At 40.2% G+C, this 21,237-nt stretch overlaps 1 protein-coding gene across 1 annotated transcript in view; it reads left to right on the top strand.

Annotated features, from left to right (window-relative positions):
- Nucleotides 1-21,237, top strand: part of LOC140730591 (uncharacterized) — a 244,979-nt gene that overhangs the window by 32,763 nt on the left and 190,979 nt on the right. The window contains exon 5 of the mRNA XM_073051258.1: nucleotides 16,960-17,022. Within this exon, the coding sequence (XP_072907359.1) occupies nucleotides 16,960-17,022 (63 nt within the window). The remainder of the gene's footprint in view (nucleotides 1-16,959; nucleotides 17,023-21,237) is intronic.

Genomic DNA, 21,237 nt, shown 5'->3' with positions numbered 1-21,237 from the left:
TTGTCTCTGTGAATCTTAGAAATGGAAGCCAATGATAAGTAGAATGAATGGGGATTGTGCTTCATTGGGATGGCTGGAGGATGTGAAATTGAACTGGAGCAGATGCAAAACCTGAAGTTGAGGCAGTGACAGCTTGAAGAACAACAGTTGAAAGAAAATCAACAACTGAACATTGTCCTTCGGTAAAGATTTTTTCTTAACTTTGAAAGCAAGGTAATTATATAGGGCTTTAGTATGCTTTGGTGATGTGATGAAATGCTTCATAATTAGATATAAGTTGCAGGCATTTTGCAAGGAATAATTTTCTGTGAATTTCAATGAGATGAATGAAAAGAATTTAGATTTTGTTTGTGAAGGTGTTGTAGGAGTATGATCTGTGCCAGGGCGTGAGAAAGATCAGGTTACATGATATTTGAAGGATATTCAATGAAAAATCCAGGATTTTGGAGAATTCTTTTCTTGCCCTCCAAGTAACATTTAAAATGTGAGCACTTCAAATTTACTGTCAATCTCTGCTTGACTGCAGTATTCAGTTAATGCCACTAGAGAGAGTCGGAGACTTGATAAACTGCAGAGATCTTGGAACTTTTTTTATTAATGCCATTTCATCACTGTGATCATAATTAGGGCAAATTCAGTGTTCCTAATGTTTACAGGAGAGAGTGACAGAGCAGGGTGTACTAGCCACAACTGGGAATCCAGCGAATGCCATGGTCCTGCAGGAATCAGTGGCTCATCTTGTATATAAAATTTATATTATATATTTATAAAAATATATAATATTTATTTTTTCATTCTCTATCACTCAGCCAATGTTTGGCCATTTTGGGAGAAGGATGTTGTTGTGCCAGTAGGCTCAGAGGTTCTGAGACAAAGTGGAGGGAAGACAGTGTGGGGTGAAGATGGGATTGTGGATGGGTGAATGAGAAGAGGTCAAAGACTAGCAGGGAGTGTTGGATTCAGAGATTGTAGGGGGAAGATGGCTTTCTAAAGGTCTGTTTTCTAAGGTAGTTGAAGTTGTTGGCAGCTGCACTCCTCATGACTCATTGTGTTTCCCAAGCACCTGTCTGTGTGGTTATTCTTTAACTCGCCTGGATCAAAACCCGAAGAGGAAACTTTGGAGGTTTGTTATGCCAGTCTTATCGTTTTGAAATATTAACTCTTTCCCAGTGGGTATTTACCTTAATTGGATAGAATTGCAATGAAATACAGTATTGTTTCATCCCCTGTTCTCATAGACTGCTCCCATTCAGCATGCATTTCCAAATGACATATTTGAATATTTATGTCATCATGTAGAATTTATCATTAAAATATTCACTGAACTTCTGTTCTCGCATTTTCCTGTGGAAATACTCTGCAGGTGAGTCAGCATCTGAGATGAAAGTTAATGGTTGATATTAATGAATTTTGCTGAAAAGCCATTGATCTGAAACGTTAACTGCTGGTAATGTAGGTACACAGTATGATCCCATTAAGAAGATGTGCAAGTGACAACATAGTCTGTTTTAACAGGATCAGGTAGAGGATAAACGTTGCAGAGAGACTGTTTTTGCAAAATTTTTCCATTAGATATTGTCTGCCTATGTGAGTGAGTACATGGAGCGCAAGTTTAATATCTTACCTAAAAGGTAGTTCATCTGACAGTTTAGCTTGAGTACTTTACTGGAATGCCAGCCATTTTTTTGTGTTGGGATTTGAACCCTCAATGTTCTAACTCTACAACTGAGAATGCAGCTAACTGATTTACGTGACAGAAGCATGTCATCATTTGGAACTAGAATTTTTTTACAATAGGTAGTTCAGGTGAAATACCTGTAAGGAAGGGGGTCACAACAACTGTTTCGGAACACTAAAGTAGTGAACACTAAGCGGCCATTGTCGGGAGTAGACCAGTAGTGAGAGTTGAAGCGACAGGCTTTGGCTTGGAAGAGGCGCCAGAGGCACCTGTTAGGGTTTCCTTTTTGTTTCCCCCCCCGTCGTACTGTACCATTTAAATGGCTGTGGTGTGCTCTTTGTGCCGGATGTTGAAGAGCTGGGAGACCCAGAGGCTCCCGGGGAAATACATTTGTGTGATGCTGATCCAGCTGCAGCTCCTTGAAGATCATGTTAGGGATCTGGAGCAGCATCTGGATTTGCTTTGGCTTGTACAGGAGAGCGAGGATATAATTGATCAAAGTTGCAGGGAAGTAGTCACCCTGAAGTTGCAGGACGCAAGTAGCTGGGTGACCGTCAGGAGAAATGGAAATAGGCCGTTAGAGCAGAGCACCCCTGCGAAGATTCCTCTCAAAAACAAGTATACTGCTTGGATACTTTTGTGAAGATGACCTCCTGGGAGAATGCCATGCCGACTGGGTTACAGGCGCTGAGCATGGTTCTGTGGTGCAGAGGGAAGGAGAGAGAAGAAGGGAAAAGTAGTGATAAGGGATATGGATGAAAGAAAAATGGAGGGTTATAGGGTAGTGTGGGTTTAGTACTTTTTTTTAAGGATTATATGGGTCGGCACAACATGGAGGGCTGAAGGGCCTGTACTGTGCTGTAGTGTTCTATGGTTCTATGGACTCGATAGTGAGGGGAACAGACAGGAGATTCTATGGACGTGAATGGGACACCCGGATGGTATGTTGCCTCCTAGTGCCAGGGTCAGGGATGTCTCAGATAGTGTTCACAACATTTTGGAGAGGGAGGGGGAGCTGCCAGATGTCTTGGTACATATTGGTATCAATAGGAAAAGCAATGAGGTCCTGAAAAGAGAATTTGGAGAGGTAGGTAGAAAGCTGAGAAGCAGGCCCTCCCGGGTCGTAATTTCTGGATTGTTGCCTGTACCATGTGTCAGTGAGGGTAGAAACAGGATGATTTGGCAGATAAAGGCGTGGCTGAGAAGCTGGTGCAGGGGGCAGGGCTTCAGGTTCTTGGATAATTGGGATCACTTCTGGAGGAGGTATGACCTGTTCAAAAGTGATGCGTTGTACTTAAACCTGAGGGGGACCAATATTCTCGCAGGCAGGTTTGTTGGAGCTGTTGGAAATGGTTTAAATTAACTTGGCAGGGGCATAGGAACTGGAGTGAAAGGACTCAGGAAACGATGGATGGTAAAAAAGTAACGATAGCATGCAGTAAGATTGTCAGGAAGGGCAGGCAGGTGATGGGATTTAGTTGCACTCAACAGGCTGAGTATCAAATCATTAGGGGTGAAGAGTCAGAAAGAATAGCAAATGCAGTACTCAGGGTGTTGTATCTAAATGTGCATGGTATAAGAAATATGGTGGATAATTTTGTTGCAATATTACAGATTGCCAGGTCTGATGTTGTGGCCATCACTGACTCATGGTTGTAGTTGGGGGCTGTCCAAGGTTACATGTTGTATCGGAGGGCTAGGACAGCAGGCAGAGGGGGTGGTGTGGCTGTACTTGTAAAGAATGGTATCAAATCAATAGAAAGATGTGACATAGGATCGGAAGATGTTGAATCCTTGTGGGTTGAGTTAAGAAACTGCAAGTGTAAAAGGACATTGATGGCAGTTATATACAGACCACCAACAGTGGCTGGGAGGTGGACCACAGGTTACAACAGGAAATAGAAAAGGCAAGTCAAACGGGCAATGTTATGGTAGTCATGGGAGATTTTAACATGCAAGTCGATTGGCAAAAATCAGGTTGGTAATGGATCTCAAGACAGTGAGTTTGTTGAATGCCTAAGAGATAAATTTTTAGAGCAGTTTGTTGTTGAACCCACTAGGGGATCAGCTATACTGGATTGTGTGTTATGTAATGAACCAGAGGCGATTAGGGAGCTTAAGGTAAAAGAACCCTTAGGAACCAATGATCACAATATGATTGTGTCCAACTTGAAACTTGATAGGGAGAAAGTAAAGTCTGATGTAGCAGTATTTCAGTGGAGTAAGGGAAATTGCAGTGGTATGAGAGAGGAGTTGTCCAAAGTAAATTGGAAGGAGCTGTTGGCAGGGATGTCAGCAGAGCAGCTATGGTGTGCATTCCTGGGAGAAATGAGGAAGGTGCAGGACATGTGTATTTCAAAAATGAAGAAATACTCAAATAGTAATATAGTACAACCGTGGCTGACAAGGGAAGTCAAAGCTATTGTAAAAGCAAAAGAAAGGGCATACAACAAAGCAAACATTAGTGAGAGATAGAGGATTGGGAAGTTTTTAAAAATGTACAGAGTGCAACTAAAAATATCGTTAGAAGGGAAAAGATGAAATATGAAAGCAAGCTAGCAAATAATATCAAAGTGGATAGTAAAAGTTTTTCAAGTATGTTGAAAATAAAAGAGAAATGAGAGTGGATATAGGACCACTAGAAAATGAGGCAGAACAAATAATAACGGTGGACAAGGAAATGGCTGCTGAACTAAATGAATATCTTGCGTCAGTCTTCTCTATAGAAACTAGCAGTATGCCTGATGTTGTAGTGTGTGAAGGAAGAGAAGTGGGTGCAGTTACTGTTACAAGACAGAAGGTGCTCAAAAAGCTGAAATACCTAAGGGTACATAGTCACCCAGACCAGATGAACTGTACTCTAGGGTTTTGAAAGAGGTAGTGTTGGAGATTGTGGTGGCATTAGAAATGATCTTTCAAAAAAATCATTGGACTCTGGCATGCTGCCAGCGGACTGGAAAATTGCAAATGTTACTCCACTCTTTAAGAAAGGAGGAAGGCAGCAGAAAGGAAATTATAGACCAGTTAGCCTGACCACTGTGGTTTGGAAGATGTTAGAGACAATTGTGAAGGATGAGGTGATAGAGTGCTTGGTGACACAGGAGAAGATAGTACAAAGTCAGCATGGTTTCCTTCAGGGAAAGTCCTGCCTGATAAACCTGTTGGAATTCTTTGAGGAGATTACAAGTAGGATCGATAAAGGGGATGCAGTGGATGTTGTATATTTGGATTTTCAGAAGGCCTTTGACAAAGTGCCACACATGAGACTGCTTACCAAGTTAAGAGCCCATGGTATTATAGGAAACTTACTAATATGGTTAGAGCATTGGTTGATTGGTAGGTGGTAGTGAGTGGAATAAAAGGATCCTTTTCTGGTTGACTGCCAGTGACCAGTCGTGTTCAGCAGGAGTCGGTGTTGGGACCACTTCTTATTATGCTGTATATAAATGATTTAAGATGATAGAATAGATAGCTTTGTTGCCAAGTTTGCAGGCGATACGAAGATTGGTGAAGGGGCACATAGTGTTGAAGAAATGGGTAGGATGCAGAAGGACTTAGGCGGATTAGGAGAATGGCAAGAAAATGGCAAATGTAATACAATGTTGGAAAATGCATGCTCATGCACTTTAGTAGTAGAAATAAATGTACGGACTATTTTCTAAATGGGGGGATAATCAAGGAATCTGAGATGCAGAGAGACTTGGCAGTCCTTGTGCAGAACACCCTGAAGGTTAACTTGCTGGTTGAGTCGGTGGTGAGGAAGGCAAATGCCATGTTAGCATTCATTTCAAGAGGTTAGAATGCAAGAGCAAGGATGTGATACTGAGGCTTTATAAGGCACTGGCGAAGCTTCACCGAGTATTGTGAACAGTTTTGGGCCCCTCATCTTAGAAAAGATGTGCTGGCATTGGAGAGGACCCAGGGGAGGTTCACAAGGATGATTCCAGGAATGAAAGGGTTATCATGTGAGGAATGTTTGATAGCTCTGTGTCTTTACTCGCTAGAATTTAGAAGGATGAGGGAAAATCTCATTGAAACCTTTCAAATGTTGAAAGGGCTGGACAGAGTGGATGTGGAAAGGATGTTTCCCATGGTAAGGGAGTCTAGGACAAGAGGGCACAGCCTCAGGATAGAGGGGCGCCCTTTCAAAACAGAGATGTGGAGAAATTTCTTAAGCCAAAGGGTGGTGAATTTGTGGAATTTGTTGCCCCATGCAGCTGTGGAGGTCAGGTCATTGGTGTATTTAAGATAGAGATTGATAGGTTCTTGATTGGACATGGCATCAAAGTTTATGGGGAGAAGGTTGGAAACTAGGGTTGAGGAGGAGATAGAAGAAAAGGAACAGCCATGTTTCAGGCCGGAGCAGACTGAATGGGCCACATGGCCTCATTCCACTCCTATGTCTTATGGTTTTAAGTACAAACTAAAAAATGCAAATAATACTTTGATTGATGACCTACTGTTTTGTAATCAATGGATGAACTGCCATTAAATTGGCATCTCTTTTGGGGCAGGTGGGGCCTGTACAAAAGGGACAGGTTGTACTTGAATCCAAGAGGGACCAATATTCTTGCAGACAGAATTACTGGAGCTGTTGGGAGTGATTTAAATTAATATGACAGGGGGATGGGAACCAGTACGATAGAGCTGAGGATGAGCCAGCAGGTTTGCAAGTAGATGATGGGTGTAACATGAATGTAAGGAAGGACAAGCCAATGATTCGGTACAAATGCAGACAGAGTAAAGAGTAAAATTGTACCACAGAGGCAAAATTCAAAAGGGCAAAGAATGCAGGACTGAAGGTGTTGTATTTAAATGTGAGTAGCATTTGGAATAAGGTCGACAAACTCGGGGCACAATTAGAGATTGCTCGCTACAACATTGTGGACATCACAGAGTCGTGGCTGAAAGAAGGACATAGTTGGGAGCTTAACATCAAAGAATATACTTTGTATTGAAAGAATAGGCAGGAAGGAATAGGCACTGGTGTGGCTCTGTTGGTAAGAGATAGAATTGCATCTTTAGAAAGAGGTGACATAGGGTCAGAGAATGTTGAATCTTTGTGGGTGGAGTTAAGAAATTGCAAGGGTAAGAAAACCATTATGGGAATCATATATAGGCCTCCAAATAGTAATCAAGATGTGGGTTTGAGATTGCAAAGGGAGCTGGAAAGGACATGTAATAAGGGTAATGATACAACTCTAATGAGGGACTTCAGTGAGGGGATTGGGAAAATCAGGTTGGTGTCAGATCGCAAGAGAGGGAATTTGTTGAATGCCTATGAGATGTTTTATAGAGCAGCTTGTGCTTGAGCCTACTCGGGGAAAGGCTATCTTAGATTGGCTGTTGTGTAACAAACAAGATCTTATTAGGGAGGAAAACTTAAAGGAACCCTTAGGAGGTAGTGATCATAATATAATTGAATTTATACTGCAATTTGAGAGGGAGAAGCATAACTCACATGAATCAGTATCCCAATGGAATAAAGGGAATTACATAGGCATGGGAGAGGAGCTTGCTCAGGTAGTTTGGAGGAGGATACTGACAGGGATGACGGCAGAGCAGAAATGGCTGAAGTATCTGGGAATAGTTCATAAGGCGCAGGATAGATATGTTCCACAGAGGAAGAAGTTCTCAAATGGCAGGGGTAAGCAACCATGACTGACAAAAGAAGTTATGGACTGCCTAAAAGCCAAGGAAAGGGTATATAAGATAGCAAAAGTGAGTGGGGAGTTGGATAATTGGGAAGCTTTTGACATCCAACAAAAGGAAACTAAGAAGCTATAAGAAGGGAAAAGGTGAAATATGAGGGCAGACTAGCAAATAATGTAAAACAGGATATCTAATGTTTTTTTAATCAGTTATATAAAGAGTAAAAGCGAGGTGAGAGTTGATATTGGACCACTGGAAAATGATGCTGGGGTAATGGAGGACAAAGAAATGGCAGATGAACCTAATGGGTACTTTGTATCTGTCTTCACTGTGGAAGACACTAGCAGTGTGCCAGAAGCCTGTGAGTGTTGGAGCAGGAGTGAGTGCCATTGTTATTACAAAGCAAATGTGCTAGGCAAACTGAAAGGTCTTAAGGTGGATAAGTCACCTGGACCAGATGGACTATGTCCCAGAGTCCTGAGAAAGATTGCTAAAGAGATAATAGATGCATTGGTCATGATATTTCACAAATTACTTGATTCTGGCATGGTCCCAGAAAAACGGAAGATTGCAAATGTCACTCCACTCTTTAAGAAGGGAGGAAGGTAAGAGAAAGGAAATTATAGGCCAGTTAGCCTAACCTCAGTGTTTGGGAAAGTGTTGAAATCTATTACTAAGGATGAAGTTTTGAGGCACTTGGAGACTAATGATAAAATAAGTCGAAGTCAGCATTGTTTCTGTGAAGGGAAATCTTGCCTGATTCTAAGGGATAATTCAAAGCTTGATGCATGGTTGCTAGGGTCTGTGGTCACTTAATTCTATAAGATACAATTTACTGAATGTGGAAAAGCAGAAATGCTAAATTAATTCTCAAAACAAAGCAGATCATTCAAATTTTCCGTAGATGTCGGATTATAAGCCGCTACTTTTTTCCCACATTTTGAACAGCTTTGAACTCTGCGGCCTTTAATACGGTGCGGCTAATGCATGGTTTTTTTTCATGCCGCCAAAAACATTTTGCCTCGTAATAGTAGACCAATAAAATTGATGAGTAGTTCACAGAGGTCCAATGAAATTGTACGATAAATCAAGCGCACTTTCACAATTAAATTATTGTAAATCAGTCATTTGTACTCACCCTCATCAACATGGAAAACACTCGAAGAAAAGCATTGTGCTGCCTTTATGGCAGTTATTTAGTTTATAATATTTTTGCTTAGTAATTCATTTTCTAGTTAAAGTTAGAAGAGTTTTAACTATATTTGTTTTCTGTACTACATCGCGGGATGCTATGACGTCACACCCGGTTTCGCCGCGTCTTGTGGGAAAATGCCGGTTTGCGATAAACGGGACGGCGGGGGGCGAGCGGCGGAGCGGCGGAGCCAAAACGCTGCTTTTAAGTTAAAGGCGATCAATAACTTTTCCTGGTAGGCTGCAGTATATATATTTTTTACCAGTCGTTAGGAGATATTGGAATGTTGTTCAGTAAAAAAGTATACGCAACGTATATTTAAAAGTAGCCGCGTTACAGGCACGGTTCGAAAAAAAGCATTTGCAATATGTATTTGTTTATGTTACCATATGGATTTAATTAAAAGTTAAAAAATCCTCACGTGTAATATCTTTCTGTGTAAATATCTCATATTACAACGTGGGACACCTGCGGCCGAAAATCCGGTGCGGCCTAAAATCCGGTGCGGCCTGTACAAGTAAAAAATTGATTTTCTTTCTAAAATTAGAGCCAGCGGCTTTTAATCAGGTGCGCTCTGTAGTCCGGAATCTACGGTACCTTACGGATACAGAAAATGGTTGAGTCATTTCCATGTGTAACACAGTGGACTGCTCCCAGCCACAGTCTTAGATGTGGCACATCTGCTCCTTACATTCAGTTTAATTCTCATCAGGCTTGTTTTAATTTTTTTTGACAAATGAAACAAAGAGGAAGACTATTATGAATCACAATGGACACCATTTAGCTTGAAATATGTAACATTCGGGGTTAATTTCTCTGGCTGGTTGATATTTTTAGAAAAGGTACTTCATTGAATTACTACTGTACAGAAGTTACTGCTTCCTTGTGCAGCTGTGATTTGTGTGGCAGAAGCTGAGTATGTTAGTCAGTTGTATGTCTATGTATGAGACTAATTGTAGAGCAAAGATGCAAATATAATTGATTTCTGAAGAAATTCGTATCTGGAAGAGTGCTTTTTAAATTGACGTTAGGAATTGTTCAGGTTAGATTTGTCTAATTATTACTTTTACTGCTTCCTATTTTCACTCTGTGCTTCCACACAACATTTTCTATTTAAAATGGTTTTGATTAGGTTTTGGAAAAACATTCTAGAATTCCAAAGATTCACAGTCCATTGAATCACGAAACTTTTCCTCCTCTTAGTCATAAATGGCTGATGCTTTAATTGAGACCATTTCCCTGTAGTTCCAGATGTTCCAGCCCGTGTAATAAACCATTTAGCATTTTAAGCCATCTATGGATTTTATTAGTTTTAATGAAGTTAATAATGTGCAGGTTGACTCTGTGGTTAAGAAGGCATAAGGTGCATTGGCCTTCATCAACCATGGGATTGAGTTTAAGAACCAAGAGGTAGTGTTACAGTTTTATAGTACCCTGGTAAGACCGCACTTGGAGTACTGTGCTCAGTTCTGGTCACCTCACTATAGGAAGGATGTGGTAACTCTAGAAAGGGTGCAGAGGAGATTTACAAGGATGTTGCCTGGATTGGGGAGCATGTCTTATGAGAATAGGTTGAATGAACTTGGCCTTTTCTCCTTGGACTGATGGAGGATGAGAGGTGAACTGATAGAGTGCGTGGACTGGGCTGCTGACAATGGTGGTGGAGGCGGATATGATAGCGTCTTTTAAGAGACACCTGGATAGGTACATGGAGCTTAGAAAAATAGAGGGCTGTGGGTAACACTAGGTAATTTTCAAAATAGTACATGTTCGGCACAGCATTGTGGGCCAAAGGGCCTGTATTGTGCTGTAGATTTTCTATGCTTCTATGTTTATTCATCTATTTCTGGTAGGACAATCCCTTATTACAGGAATCAACCTACTTAACATTAGTTCCACAACCTTTAAGGCAAGAATGTCCCTCCATGGGTAAGGAGCTGAAAGGTTCAGAACTTCCTCACACAAATCCAAAATTACTGTGCTATATTGTTGATAATTGAGCTTTTACAGCATAGAGCCCTATTGCCTATCATGTCATTTTACATCTGGACTTTCACTCTCCAAATTGTTTTATTTGTCCAAAAGCTATCTACTGTAGAGCAACATGTGATTTTTCACCCACAAATGAGATATTGATAAAAAGCCAATCTTTGCTATTTTGGTTTCTCCTGGGGCTGTGCAATTAAAAGACCTACAGTCTGCATTCTTTATCCCTCAGTAGACTAGGAACCTAGAAAACCTAGAAGGATTAGGCCATTTGGAGCTCTAAGCCAACTCTGCCATTCAATACAGTTGTGGCTGATTATCCAAATTCAGTTCCCTGTTTATTCTTTCTCTCCCTATCTTTTAATCGTTTTAGCTGTGCACGCTACTGTACATTGTGCTCCAATTGCTTGACATGTTACAGACTTCCACAGGTTCACCCTCCTTTGGATGATGAAATATCTCCTCATATCAGGAAGGATATTAATAAGGTTGAAAGAGTGCAGAGAAGGTTTACAAGGATGTTTGCCGGGACTTGAGAAACTGAGTTACAGAGAAAGGTTGAGTAGGTTAGGACTTTATTCCCTGGAGCGTAGAAGAATGAGGGAAGACTTGATAGAGGTGTATAAAATTATAATGGGTATAGATAGAGTGAATGCAAGCAGGCTTTTTCCACTGAGGCTAGGGAAGAAAAAAACCAGAGGACATGGGTTAAGGGTGAAGGGAGAAAAGTTTAAAGTCAAGTCACTTTTATTGTCATTTTGACATAACTGCTGGTACAGTACATAGTATAAAAGGGAACATTAGGGGGGCTTCTTCAGGTAGTGAGTGGTGGGAGTGTGGAATGAGCTGCCAGCTGAAGTGGTAAATGCGGGCTCACTTTTAATATTTAAGAGAAACTTGGACAGGTACATGGATGAGAGGTGTATGGAGGGATATGGGCCAGGTGCAGGTCAGTGGGACTAGGCAGAAAAATGGTTCGGCACAGCCAAGAAGGGCCAAAAGGTTGACTTCTCTTATCAATGGCTTGCCCTGTGTTATTCCCCATCTTCGTAAACAACTTTTCTGCATCTCCTCTGTGCAGTCCCATCACGATTCTTTATATTTTGACAAGTAAATGTAAGCCCAATGATCCAAACCTCATTCAAACATCAGTCCTTGAAATAGTCACGTAAACCTTAGCTGTACTCCTTCCAGAGCAATAATTTCCTTCCTTGCTCAGATAAAAAGACCAAAATTGCTTACAATATGTAAGACTGGCCTCACTAAGCTCCGTAAAATTGTAATAAGACATCTCTTCTGCTGTATTCAAACCCATGGCTGAATCTGGATCTTGTTTTCCTTTTCAAAATTCAATTTCTCTATGATTCCTAAGAAAACTATGAAGTATTTGTACCTATTTTCTCAGGTAATGTCCAAATAACTTGGAAAGGTATGAAGTGTATTTGCTTCCAAACAACAGATTCCAATTATTTTTTCATTCTTTCTTACAGTGAACATGAAACTGCCAACTTAAATTATTTCGTAAACAGCTTATACATTAGTCAGCCATTGTCTGGTGAACCAACAACTGTTGTGAACATATGCCTGCCACGTGAAAATTCAGATCTGAAGCCTTGGGCAGATCTGAATCAGTAAACGAGGAGAGGCTTTTCCTTTAGGCGCTGCCAGTTTAGAATGCAGAGGAGAAAAGTTAAGTCTAGGCCAGGGCTGGGTATGAGAAGTTGAGGTGATGCTGAGGAGTCCCAGCATCTTCTGTTTTTGTTTTAAAGTTCCAGCATCAAAGCATATTTTTAATTTTTCCACTATATTACTGTAGTGGAAATTGGGAGCTGAAGTCTTGTTTTATTTTTGTTTCATAGCCTTAACATACATGCAATTAAAGTTCAATATAAAGTTCAAAGTAAAAATTTATTATCATAGTAAATCAACGTCACTGCGTACAACCCTGAGATTCTTTTTCTAGAAGCATACTTAGCAAATCTGTAGAACAGTAAATGTAAACAGGATCCGTAAAGTGTAACCATCAGGAAATGCAAACTGCGCAAAGGCAGATAATAAGTAAATAGCAATAAATAATGAGCATGAAATAACAAGAGTTCTTAAATGAGTGTAGTTATTCTCTTTTGTTCAAGATACTGATGGTTGAGGGGTATAACTGTTCTTGAACCTGGTTGAATGAGTTCTGAGGCTCCTGTACCTTCCACCTGATGACAGCAGTGAGGAAAGAGCATGGCCTGGGTGGTCAGGATCTTTGATGATGGATGATGCTTTTCTACAGCAATGTTTCATGTTGAAATGCTCAATAGTTGGGAGGGTTTAATACATGATGTATTGGGCCGAATCCACCTTTTGTAGGATTTTCCACTCAAAGGCATTGGTGTATCTGTGCCAGGCCATAATGTAGCCAGTCAGCACACTTTCCACCACACACCTACAGAAGTTTCCCAAGGTTTTTGATGACATGCTGAATCTCCGCAGACACCCGAGGAAGTAGAGGCACTGTTGTGCTTTCTTCACAATTATATTTGTATGATGGATCCAAGAGATAGTGACACCCAGGAATTTAAAGTTACTGACCCTCTCCACTTCTGATCCTACAATGATTACTGGCTCATGGTCCTCTGATTTTCCTCTCCTGATGTCTACAATCAGTTCCTTGGTCTTGTTGACTTTGAGTTATTATTGTTATTACACCACTCAGCCAAATTTTCAACCTCCCTCCTGTATGCTGATTCATCACCACTTTTGATAGTGTCATCAGCAAACTTGTATATGGTATTGGAGCTGTACTTAGCCACACAGTCATAGGTGTTAAGCGAGTGGAGCAGGGGGCTAAGTACACATCTCTGTGGCGTTTCTGTGCTGATGGAGATTGTGCAGGAGATGTTTTTGCTAATCCAAACTAACTGGGAATCTACAAGTGAAGAAATCCAGGATCCAATTGCACAAGGAGATATTAACACAAAAACAAGCACTTAATTTATATTTAAAGTAATAAAAGATTTATTCAAAGATAACTAGGCTTTCCACCTGCAAAGCATACAAGTGGAATAGCCTTGATAATATGTAATTTTTTTTGTTTGTGGTTTTATGATCTTCTGGGAACTGGTGAATATCTGATCTTTTTTGTCCTGATTTATAATCATAGATACAGATTATATAAGTGGAACAGATTTCTCTGAAGAGAAGTAAATCTTCTCTCTAATGATGAGCTGCATGTTTATTTAGTCAAAAATAAACCATTGATATAAGAGACCAAATATAACCTAAGTTAAAGAGAGAAGAAAGAGGCTTTTTTATAAATGAAAATAAACAATGCCAACCTAATTAAGTATACTTCTCAAACAAGTGTTTGATCTGTGATATAGTGGCTATAATAAATTCCACAGTAGGAGTCATATAGGATTGAAACCTAGGCTGTTAGTGAGTTTATTGGTCTGGTTATTGGATCTTAAAAGATTTCAAGTAAATTATGCCATCCCCCATCAGATATTTAAAAACACCGCACAAATAAGAAAATCACTTTTGTTTAATAACGGTCAGGACATAAACATAGTAAATTTAGAATTTGTATGCTGAAACAAGATTTATAAGCTCAATTGTTTGTTAGATGGTTTTACCCAGGTTAGATTGAGCTGGATGAATTTATGCCCAAAGGAAATTGGATCTGGTTCTTCTGTGCACAGTTCACCTTAATGTACCAAGCATTTTCCCAGTATCAGTCATGCATCAAAGATGTCAAAGTCCATGAACCAGCTATTTCCTCCCTTGCTGATATAAATTGGAACTTTGGATATAACCAACAACTTCTGTTAAATACTCACAAACTGTAGAACATTGTGCTGAAATTATTAATGAGACATCAGGTATTCCCATTCTGGCATTCGTGTCTTAAACACAGCATCTGTTAGTTCAGTTTTTATTGCTTGGCATATTTGAAACCTTATCACTCATTGTTCCAACACTGATTACGATCTTAATTATAAAATCAAAGCATCAGAGCTATAAACAGCTGTGTCTGTGTGGTAAGCTATTTATACCTGTCTGGACACGCCCCTCTGCCGACTGCTCCTGTGGCTCTTCCCACAGACCCTTGTATAAAGGCAATTGGGGCTCTGCTCCTCCCTCAGTCTTCGACATGTTGTGCTCCCTTTTTGCTGTTAATGAAGCCTATCGTTCACTTCCAGTCTCCTAGAGTTATTGATGGTGCATCAGTCTGTCCTTTTGATTATCCTTTGCCCAGACTTGCATGCTGCACAGGTCTTGATCAAGCCAGACGATGGTGTGGAAGATAGCTTTGCACATGGGAAATTGTCATAGTCTGCTGGTGACTAATGGTGTTCTGCAGGGGTTGGTATTGGATTCGATCCTTTTCGAGTTGTATGTTAATAATCTTGACAATAGAATTGATGGATTTGTGAGCAAGTTTGCATACAATACAAAGATGGGTGGGGAGGTAGGAAGTGTGGGAGAAGCAAAGAGGCTGAAGAGGTCTTTAGAACGGGCAAAGAAGTGGCAGATACAGTGTAGAGAAGTGTATGGTCACGTATTTTTGTAGAAGGAATAAAGGCAAAGACTATTTTCTAAGCAGGAGCAATTTCAGAAATCAAAGGTGCGAAGGGACTTCGGAGTCCTAATGCAGGGTTCTTAAATGTTACCTTGCAGATTGTGTTGGTAGTAATGAAGGCAAAGGCAATAATAGCATTCATTTCAAGAGGATTATGATATAAAATAAAGGACGTAGCTGAGGTTTTATAGGACATTGGTCAGACCACATTTGAAGTATTGCTAGGAGCTTTGGACCCATGTCTAAGAAAGGATGTGCTGGCATTGGAGAGCATAGGTCCAGAGGAGGATCACGAGAATGATCCCAGGAATGAAGGGTTAATATATGAGGAGCTTTGATGACTCTGGGCCTATACTTGTTGAAGTTTAGAAGAATGAGGGGAATTCTCATTGAAACCTACCAAATATTAAAAGACGGAGATAGAAGGGACATGGAGCCAATCTTTCCAATAGGCGGTGAGTCTAGAACCAGAGTGGAGAGCCTCAGAATTGAAGAATGTTCCTTCAGAACAGAGATGAGGAGCAATTTCTTTAGCTAGAGAGTACTGAGTCTGTTGAATTCATTGTCACAGATGGTAGTGGAGATCATGACTATGGTATGTTTAAAACAGAGTTTGATTCTTGATTAGTAAGGGTGGAAAATGTTACAGGAAGAAGAGGAGAATGGGGTAGAGAGGGCTCAATGAATTATCCATGATCATACGTGAAGCAGACTGGATGGGCCAAATGGCCATATTCTCCTATGTCTAATGGTTTTATTTCCTCCCTGCTATGTACTTCGCCTCCATTCTGCACTTCCCCTCACCTTCACGGCAGCCTCATTGTAACTGCTTAGTGGCATGGGTACTTTAATGTATGACATTCTTCCTAGAGAGCACCACGGCAAAGGCAAAGAGTTTCGAAATTTCATGCAGCTCCTACGTTCGAACATGATTCATGGAGTAAATTGCCATTTCACAGTTTATCTATCTATCTATCTTTTATTTATGTATGTATTTTTTTATTTTTTTATTTGGAGGTGCAACATGGTAATAGGTCCTTCTGTTCTATATATGATTTGTTTTGCTTGGTATTAGTGTTATATGCATGGGGAAGGACCACAGTGTAGGGTTCTCCTGCTACTGGTGAGGGGGGGGCTGGGTTGGGGTAGGAAGTCCTTCAGTCATTATAGTAAGATACCGCCTAGGGGGGGCTACATGAGTGGCTACAGTTTGATATGTAGGAATGTAATAGAACAGTACTGAAAGCATCAACTTTGAATACAAAGAATGAAAAGGCATTGCACGATTATATATGTGAATAATTTTAAAAGATTGTGAAGTTTATTTTGTTGAATAAAATTTGTGTTACATACAGCATAAGTTTAAAGCTGCAAAAAAAACTCTAGTTCAATTTCTAGATTTGAATCTAATAGCAGATTAAAATAAAGTGTGCTTCGTGTGAGTGGCCTTCAGAAGTGATTTGTAAAGCTGGTCTCCATAATAAGGTGCATACCACCGCTATACATGGGAAAGAGCTCGGCTGCACAAGAATAGCTTGCACTAGGTAATGCCCAGATGAAATTCAGCAGGGGAGAGAGTTGGAATCCACCGCAGTCATTTCCACTCCAGGGGACGTGTGCTAAAGAAAATATAAGCATGTGACAGAATCTCTAATCACTTGTGCTTTACAGCATTTTAACAAGTCATCAAAATTGTGTCCTGACAGGGCACATTCTGAAAGTCCTAACGATAATCTGTTAAATTTCATTTTGCAAAGGATCTCAAAAATTTCAATTGCAAGTATTTAAACCAAATTGTAATCCCATTTACAAATGTGCAAGTGACTGACATATCTCAAAACTATTTGGAGTTTTGATTGTCTTTTTATGTTTGTTTCCCCCCAGAGAAAAATTGAGACGCTGCGATCGATTGAGCCTATGCAGGGTTTCAAAGGTGCTGCGGTCAAGGTGAATTTACTCCTTTGTTCCTATTTTGCTGTACCTGGGGATTAAGTGGAATAAAAGCAAATCCTGTAAATGCAACTGATTACCTTTGATGCGGGGCATTCGTTTTGTTTAGATGAAAGGTCAGCATCCTGAAAAATTGATGCTGTCTGAATAACTGAGTATTTCCAGCATCTTCTGTTTTATTTCAGATTTATAGCAGCTGAATTTTTATATTTCATTTTTGTTCTTTTATTTGTCACTGATAATTATACCTTCTCAAGCTGTGGTGTTGCAATTTGTTTGATCAGGGTTAAAAGTGATATTTCATTAAATGAAATTTAACTGACTGCAACTTTAGACTTTTACAATAGGGAGTCATTTGGACATTAATTTTAATCTTAGTATCAGCTTTGATATTTCTGATTTTTGGAGCTATGGGAAACTCAATATTCACAGTAGGCTGTCAGGTGTGTTGCTCCCCTCCTGAAATGTGATAGCTTTTCTGCATTCTTTCTTGATGTATGTGACTCAAATATAGAACCATACAGAGTGGCACTTTAACATTTCAGTACTATTTCTACTTCCCAAGCTCTGGAATTTGTTCCCTTAATTTCTCCACCTTTCTCCTCCATTAACCCATTTCTTCAACTAAACTCATGGCAATCTGTCCTGTTGTCAACCTATGTGGCTTTGTTTCCAATTTTATTTAATACTTTGGTCCTGTGAAATGGGATGTTTTACTGCATCAGATGTACACTCAATGGCCATGTTATTCAGTACAGGACTGGAACCTGGTGTAGTCTTCTGCTGCTGTAGTTCATCCACTTCAAAGTTCGTTGTGTTGTGCATTCTGAAATGCTCTTCTGCACACCACTGTATTAACGTGTGTTTATCTGAGTTGCTGTTGCCTTCCTGTCGGCTTGAACCAATCCAGCCATTCTCCTCTGATCTCTCCCAACAACAAGGTGTCTTTACCCATAGAACCATTGCTCACTGGATGTTTCTTCATTTTTCACACCACTCTCTGTAAATTAGAGACTTGTGCGTGAAAATTCCAGGTGATCAGCAATTCCTGATATATCCAAATCACCACATCTGACACCAACATTCATTCCATGATCAATGTCACTTTGATCACATTCTTTCCCCATTCTCATATTTAGTCCGAACAACAACTGAACAACCTCCTCCTCCTCCTCCTCCACCTCAAATTCTCAAATATAAACTAGTTGCACATAGAAAGAGAATAATAAACTCTTCAATCAGATGGTGGTTCTCTTGGTGGCCAAACAAAGATTTAATAGAAAAACAAAATACATTTGTCAGACAGCCTCCTGAACAATATTCTTCTTTGAATTTATATTGATTACAACTTACCAAAACATGCTGAACTGTCTCTGGACTACCACAGTCACATAATCCAGTTGAATGTTTTCCTATTATCTTTAATAGTTTAGCCCACAATGCCCCAACCTAACTCTTGTTAATTTCACCATATCTCTATGATTTAAAGAGTAAGTCTGAGATCTTTTTAACTAGAGGGTGACTAGAAAAGAAATGCCTTCCCTTTAATTAATTTTTCCAATCCTCTTGCCATTTCTTCTCTACGCCTTTTTTTATCCTACTTCTCAATTCTGCTCTGCCTAGGGGTATTCTAATTCCTACTTGCCCGCTCTGTAAGGAAGACTTCGCAATGCCATCCACAATTTAATTTCCCTCCACCCCAGCATGCCCAGGTATCCGTGTAAATCTAACTTCACAACCCATCTTCCCTACTCTAAACAAAACTAAGAGAATCTCAATAACTATGTCTGGAGCAAACACGAGGAAATCTGCAGATGCTGGAAATTCAAACAACAACACACACAAAATGCTGGTAGAACACAGCAGGCTAGGCAGCATCTATAGGGAGAAGCGCTGTCGACGTTTTGGGCTGAGACCCTTCGTCAGGCTCCAGCCCTGTATCACTTTCGCCAATCACCTTTCCAGCTCTTAGCTTCATCCCACCTCCTCCGGTCTTCTCCTATCATTTTGCATTTCCCCCTCCCCCCACTACTTTCAAATCTCTTACTATCTTTCCTTTCGGTTAGTCCTGACGAAGGGTCTCGGCCCGAGACGTCGACGGTGCTTCTCCCTATAGATGCTGCCTAGCCTGCTGTGTTCCACCAGCATTTTGTGTGTGTAACTATGTCAGGACGAGCTTTTGATTTATTCCCTTTTATAACTGAACCTCTTGATCATGTCTGCATGCTTTTATGCATTGAATTGCTGCCACATGATCGGCCGATTAGATTTTTGCATTAATGAGCAGGTGCATAGCTGTTGCTAATAAAAGGGCCACTGAGTGTAGGTTGCAGTTGTTGATGTAATGATTTCATGACTTGATCTCCATTGGCATTACATGCAGTTAGTTAGAGAACAATGGAAGTAACAACATTGTGTGAAACAAAACAAAGTGCTGAATAATTGCAGAGGATTACATTGTTTAAAAAGGCTATTGGTCCGTGTCTGCTGCAGGCCTGCTTTACTCAAAGCATGCCCTGTCTTTACTCATGTAAATCCATCAATGTAGTGATCATCTTCACCTTGTAACTCTTTAAATACATTTATGTAATTTATTTCAGCCACATACTGTAAAGGTATTCTTCTTTATTTCTTATTTTACATTCTTATCACTCTTCAATTCCTGTTTGATTTCGTGTTAACTATATTGTATTAATGGTCTGTAGTTAAGTTACAAGTGGAAACATTTTCTTTGTATCAGTGATACCACAAACTGAGTGATTGTCTTTTTCCTCAGAGAAGACATTTTCCCCTCCCTTTAACAGTAATAAACTTGGTTATTATACCTTGAAACATTATTATGGACAGGAGGAGGAGTATAGGAAACTGATACAGGACTTTGTGATATGGTGCAACTCAAACTACCTGCGTCTCAATATCACCAAGACCAAGGAGATGGTGGTGGACTTTAGGAGATCTAGGCCTCATATGGAGCCAGTGATCATTAATGGAGAATGTGTGGAGCAGGTTAAGACCTACAAGTATCTGGGAGTACAGTTAGACGAGAAGCTAGACTGGACTGCCAACACAGATGCCTTGTACAGGAAGGCACAGAGTCGACTGTACTTCCTTAGAAGGTTGGCGTCATTCAATGTCTGTAGTGAGATGCTGAAGATGTTCTATAGGTCAGTTGTGGAGAGCGCTCTCTTCTTTGTGGTGGCATGTTGGGGAGGAAGCATTAAGAAGAGGGACGCCTCACGTCTTAATAAGCTGGTAAGGAAGGCGGGCTCTGTCGTGGGCAAAGTACTGGAGAGTTTAACATCGATAGCTGAGCGAAGGGCGCTGAGTAGGCTACGGTCAATTATGGATAACTCTGAACATCCTCTACATAGCACCATCCAGAGACAGAGAAGCAGTTTCAGCGACAGGTTACTATCGATGCAATGCTCCTCAGACAGGATGAAGAGGTCAATACTCCCCAATGCCATTAGGCTTTACAATTCAACCGCCAGGACTTAAGAACTTTTTAAAAGCTATTATTAATGCTTTTTGAGATAGTGATTTAGATGCATATAATATTTTTTTTACTGAGTTAAGTATTGTATGTAATTACCGTAGTTATGCTACAACAAGTGTATGGGACATTGGAAAAAAAGTTGAATTTCCCCATGGGGATGAATAAAGTATCTATCTATCTATCTAATAAGGGTTGTGACACAGCACAAATTTCATTGCTGAAAGAGTTGAAACAAAAGAACCAAAACAGTGTTTTTATTGCTGTATTGTCCTTCTCCATTTTCTCATGGGATTCACCTAATTACCTGCAATTCAAGTTGTTAAAATAATCCTTAAGTCATAATGACATTCTGCAATCATGTACGAAATGCCAAAACGAATGCAACTCCCTCTAGACCATGTGCAATGTCAGTGCTACCCAGAATAAGTCCTTGCATGAGTCACCACTGCTTAGTGTTACTCAGCTTCCCACACTGTAATTATACTGGCAACAAAGCCATAGCGCACTTACAGTTTGTGCTCTCAAACTCCCTATGATGAGATTATTGGGACCCTTACAATGCCATCTGCAGACTTACAGTAAATTATTGTGCACTTTGTACCTCAGATTATTATTTTTTGTTACAGAGAATACAAGTCTCTGGTAAGATCTTTTCCTCTAGGGATTGTGGATTAGTGGCTGGATTTTAATAGTGACCTTTTCAGGGCTAAATTGTA

This window comes from Hemitrygon akajei, chromosome 7 (assembly GCF_048418815.1).
Source record: "Hemitrygon akajei chromosome 7, sHemAka1.3, whole genome shotgun sequence".
In the NCBI taxonomy this organism is placed as follows: Eukaryota; Metazoa; Chordata; class Chondrichthyes; order Myliobatiformes; family Dasyatidae; genus Hemitrygon; species Hemitrygon akajei.
Note: the sequence above shows the minus strand (reverse complement) of the source record. Positions and strands in the feature narration are given on the sequence as shown.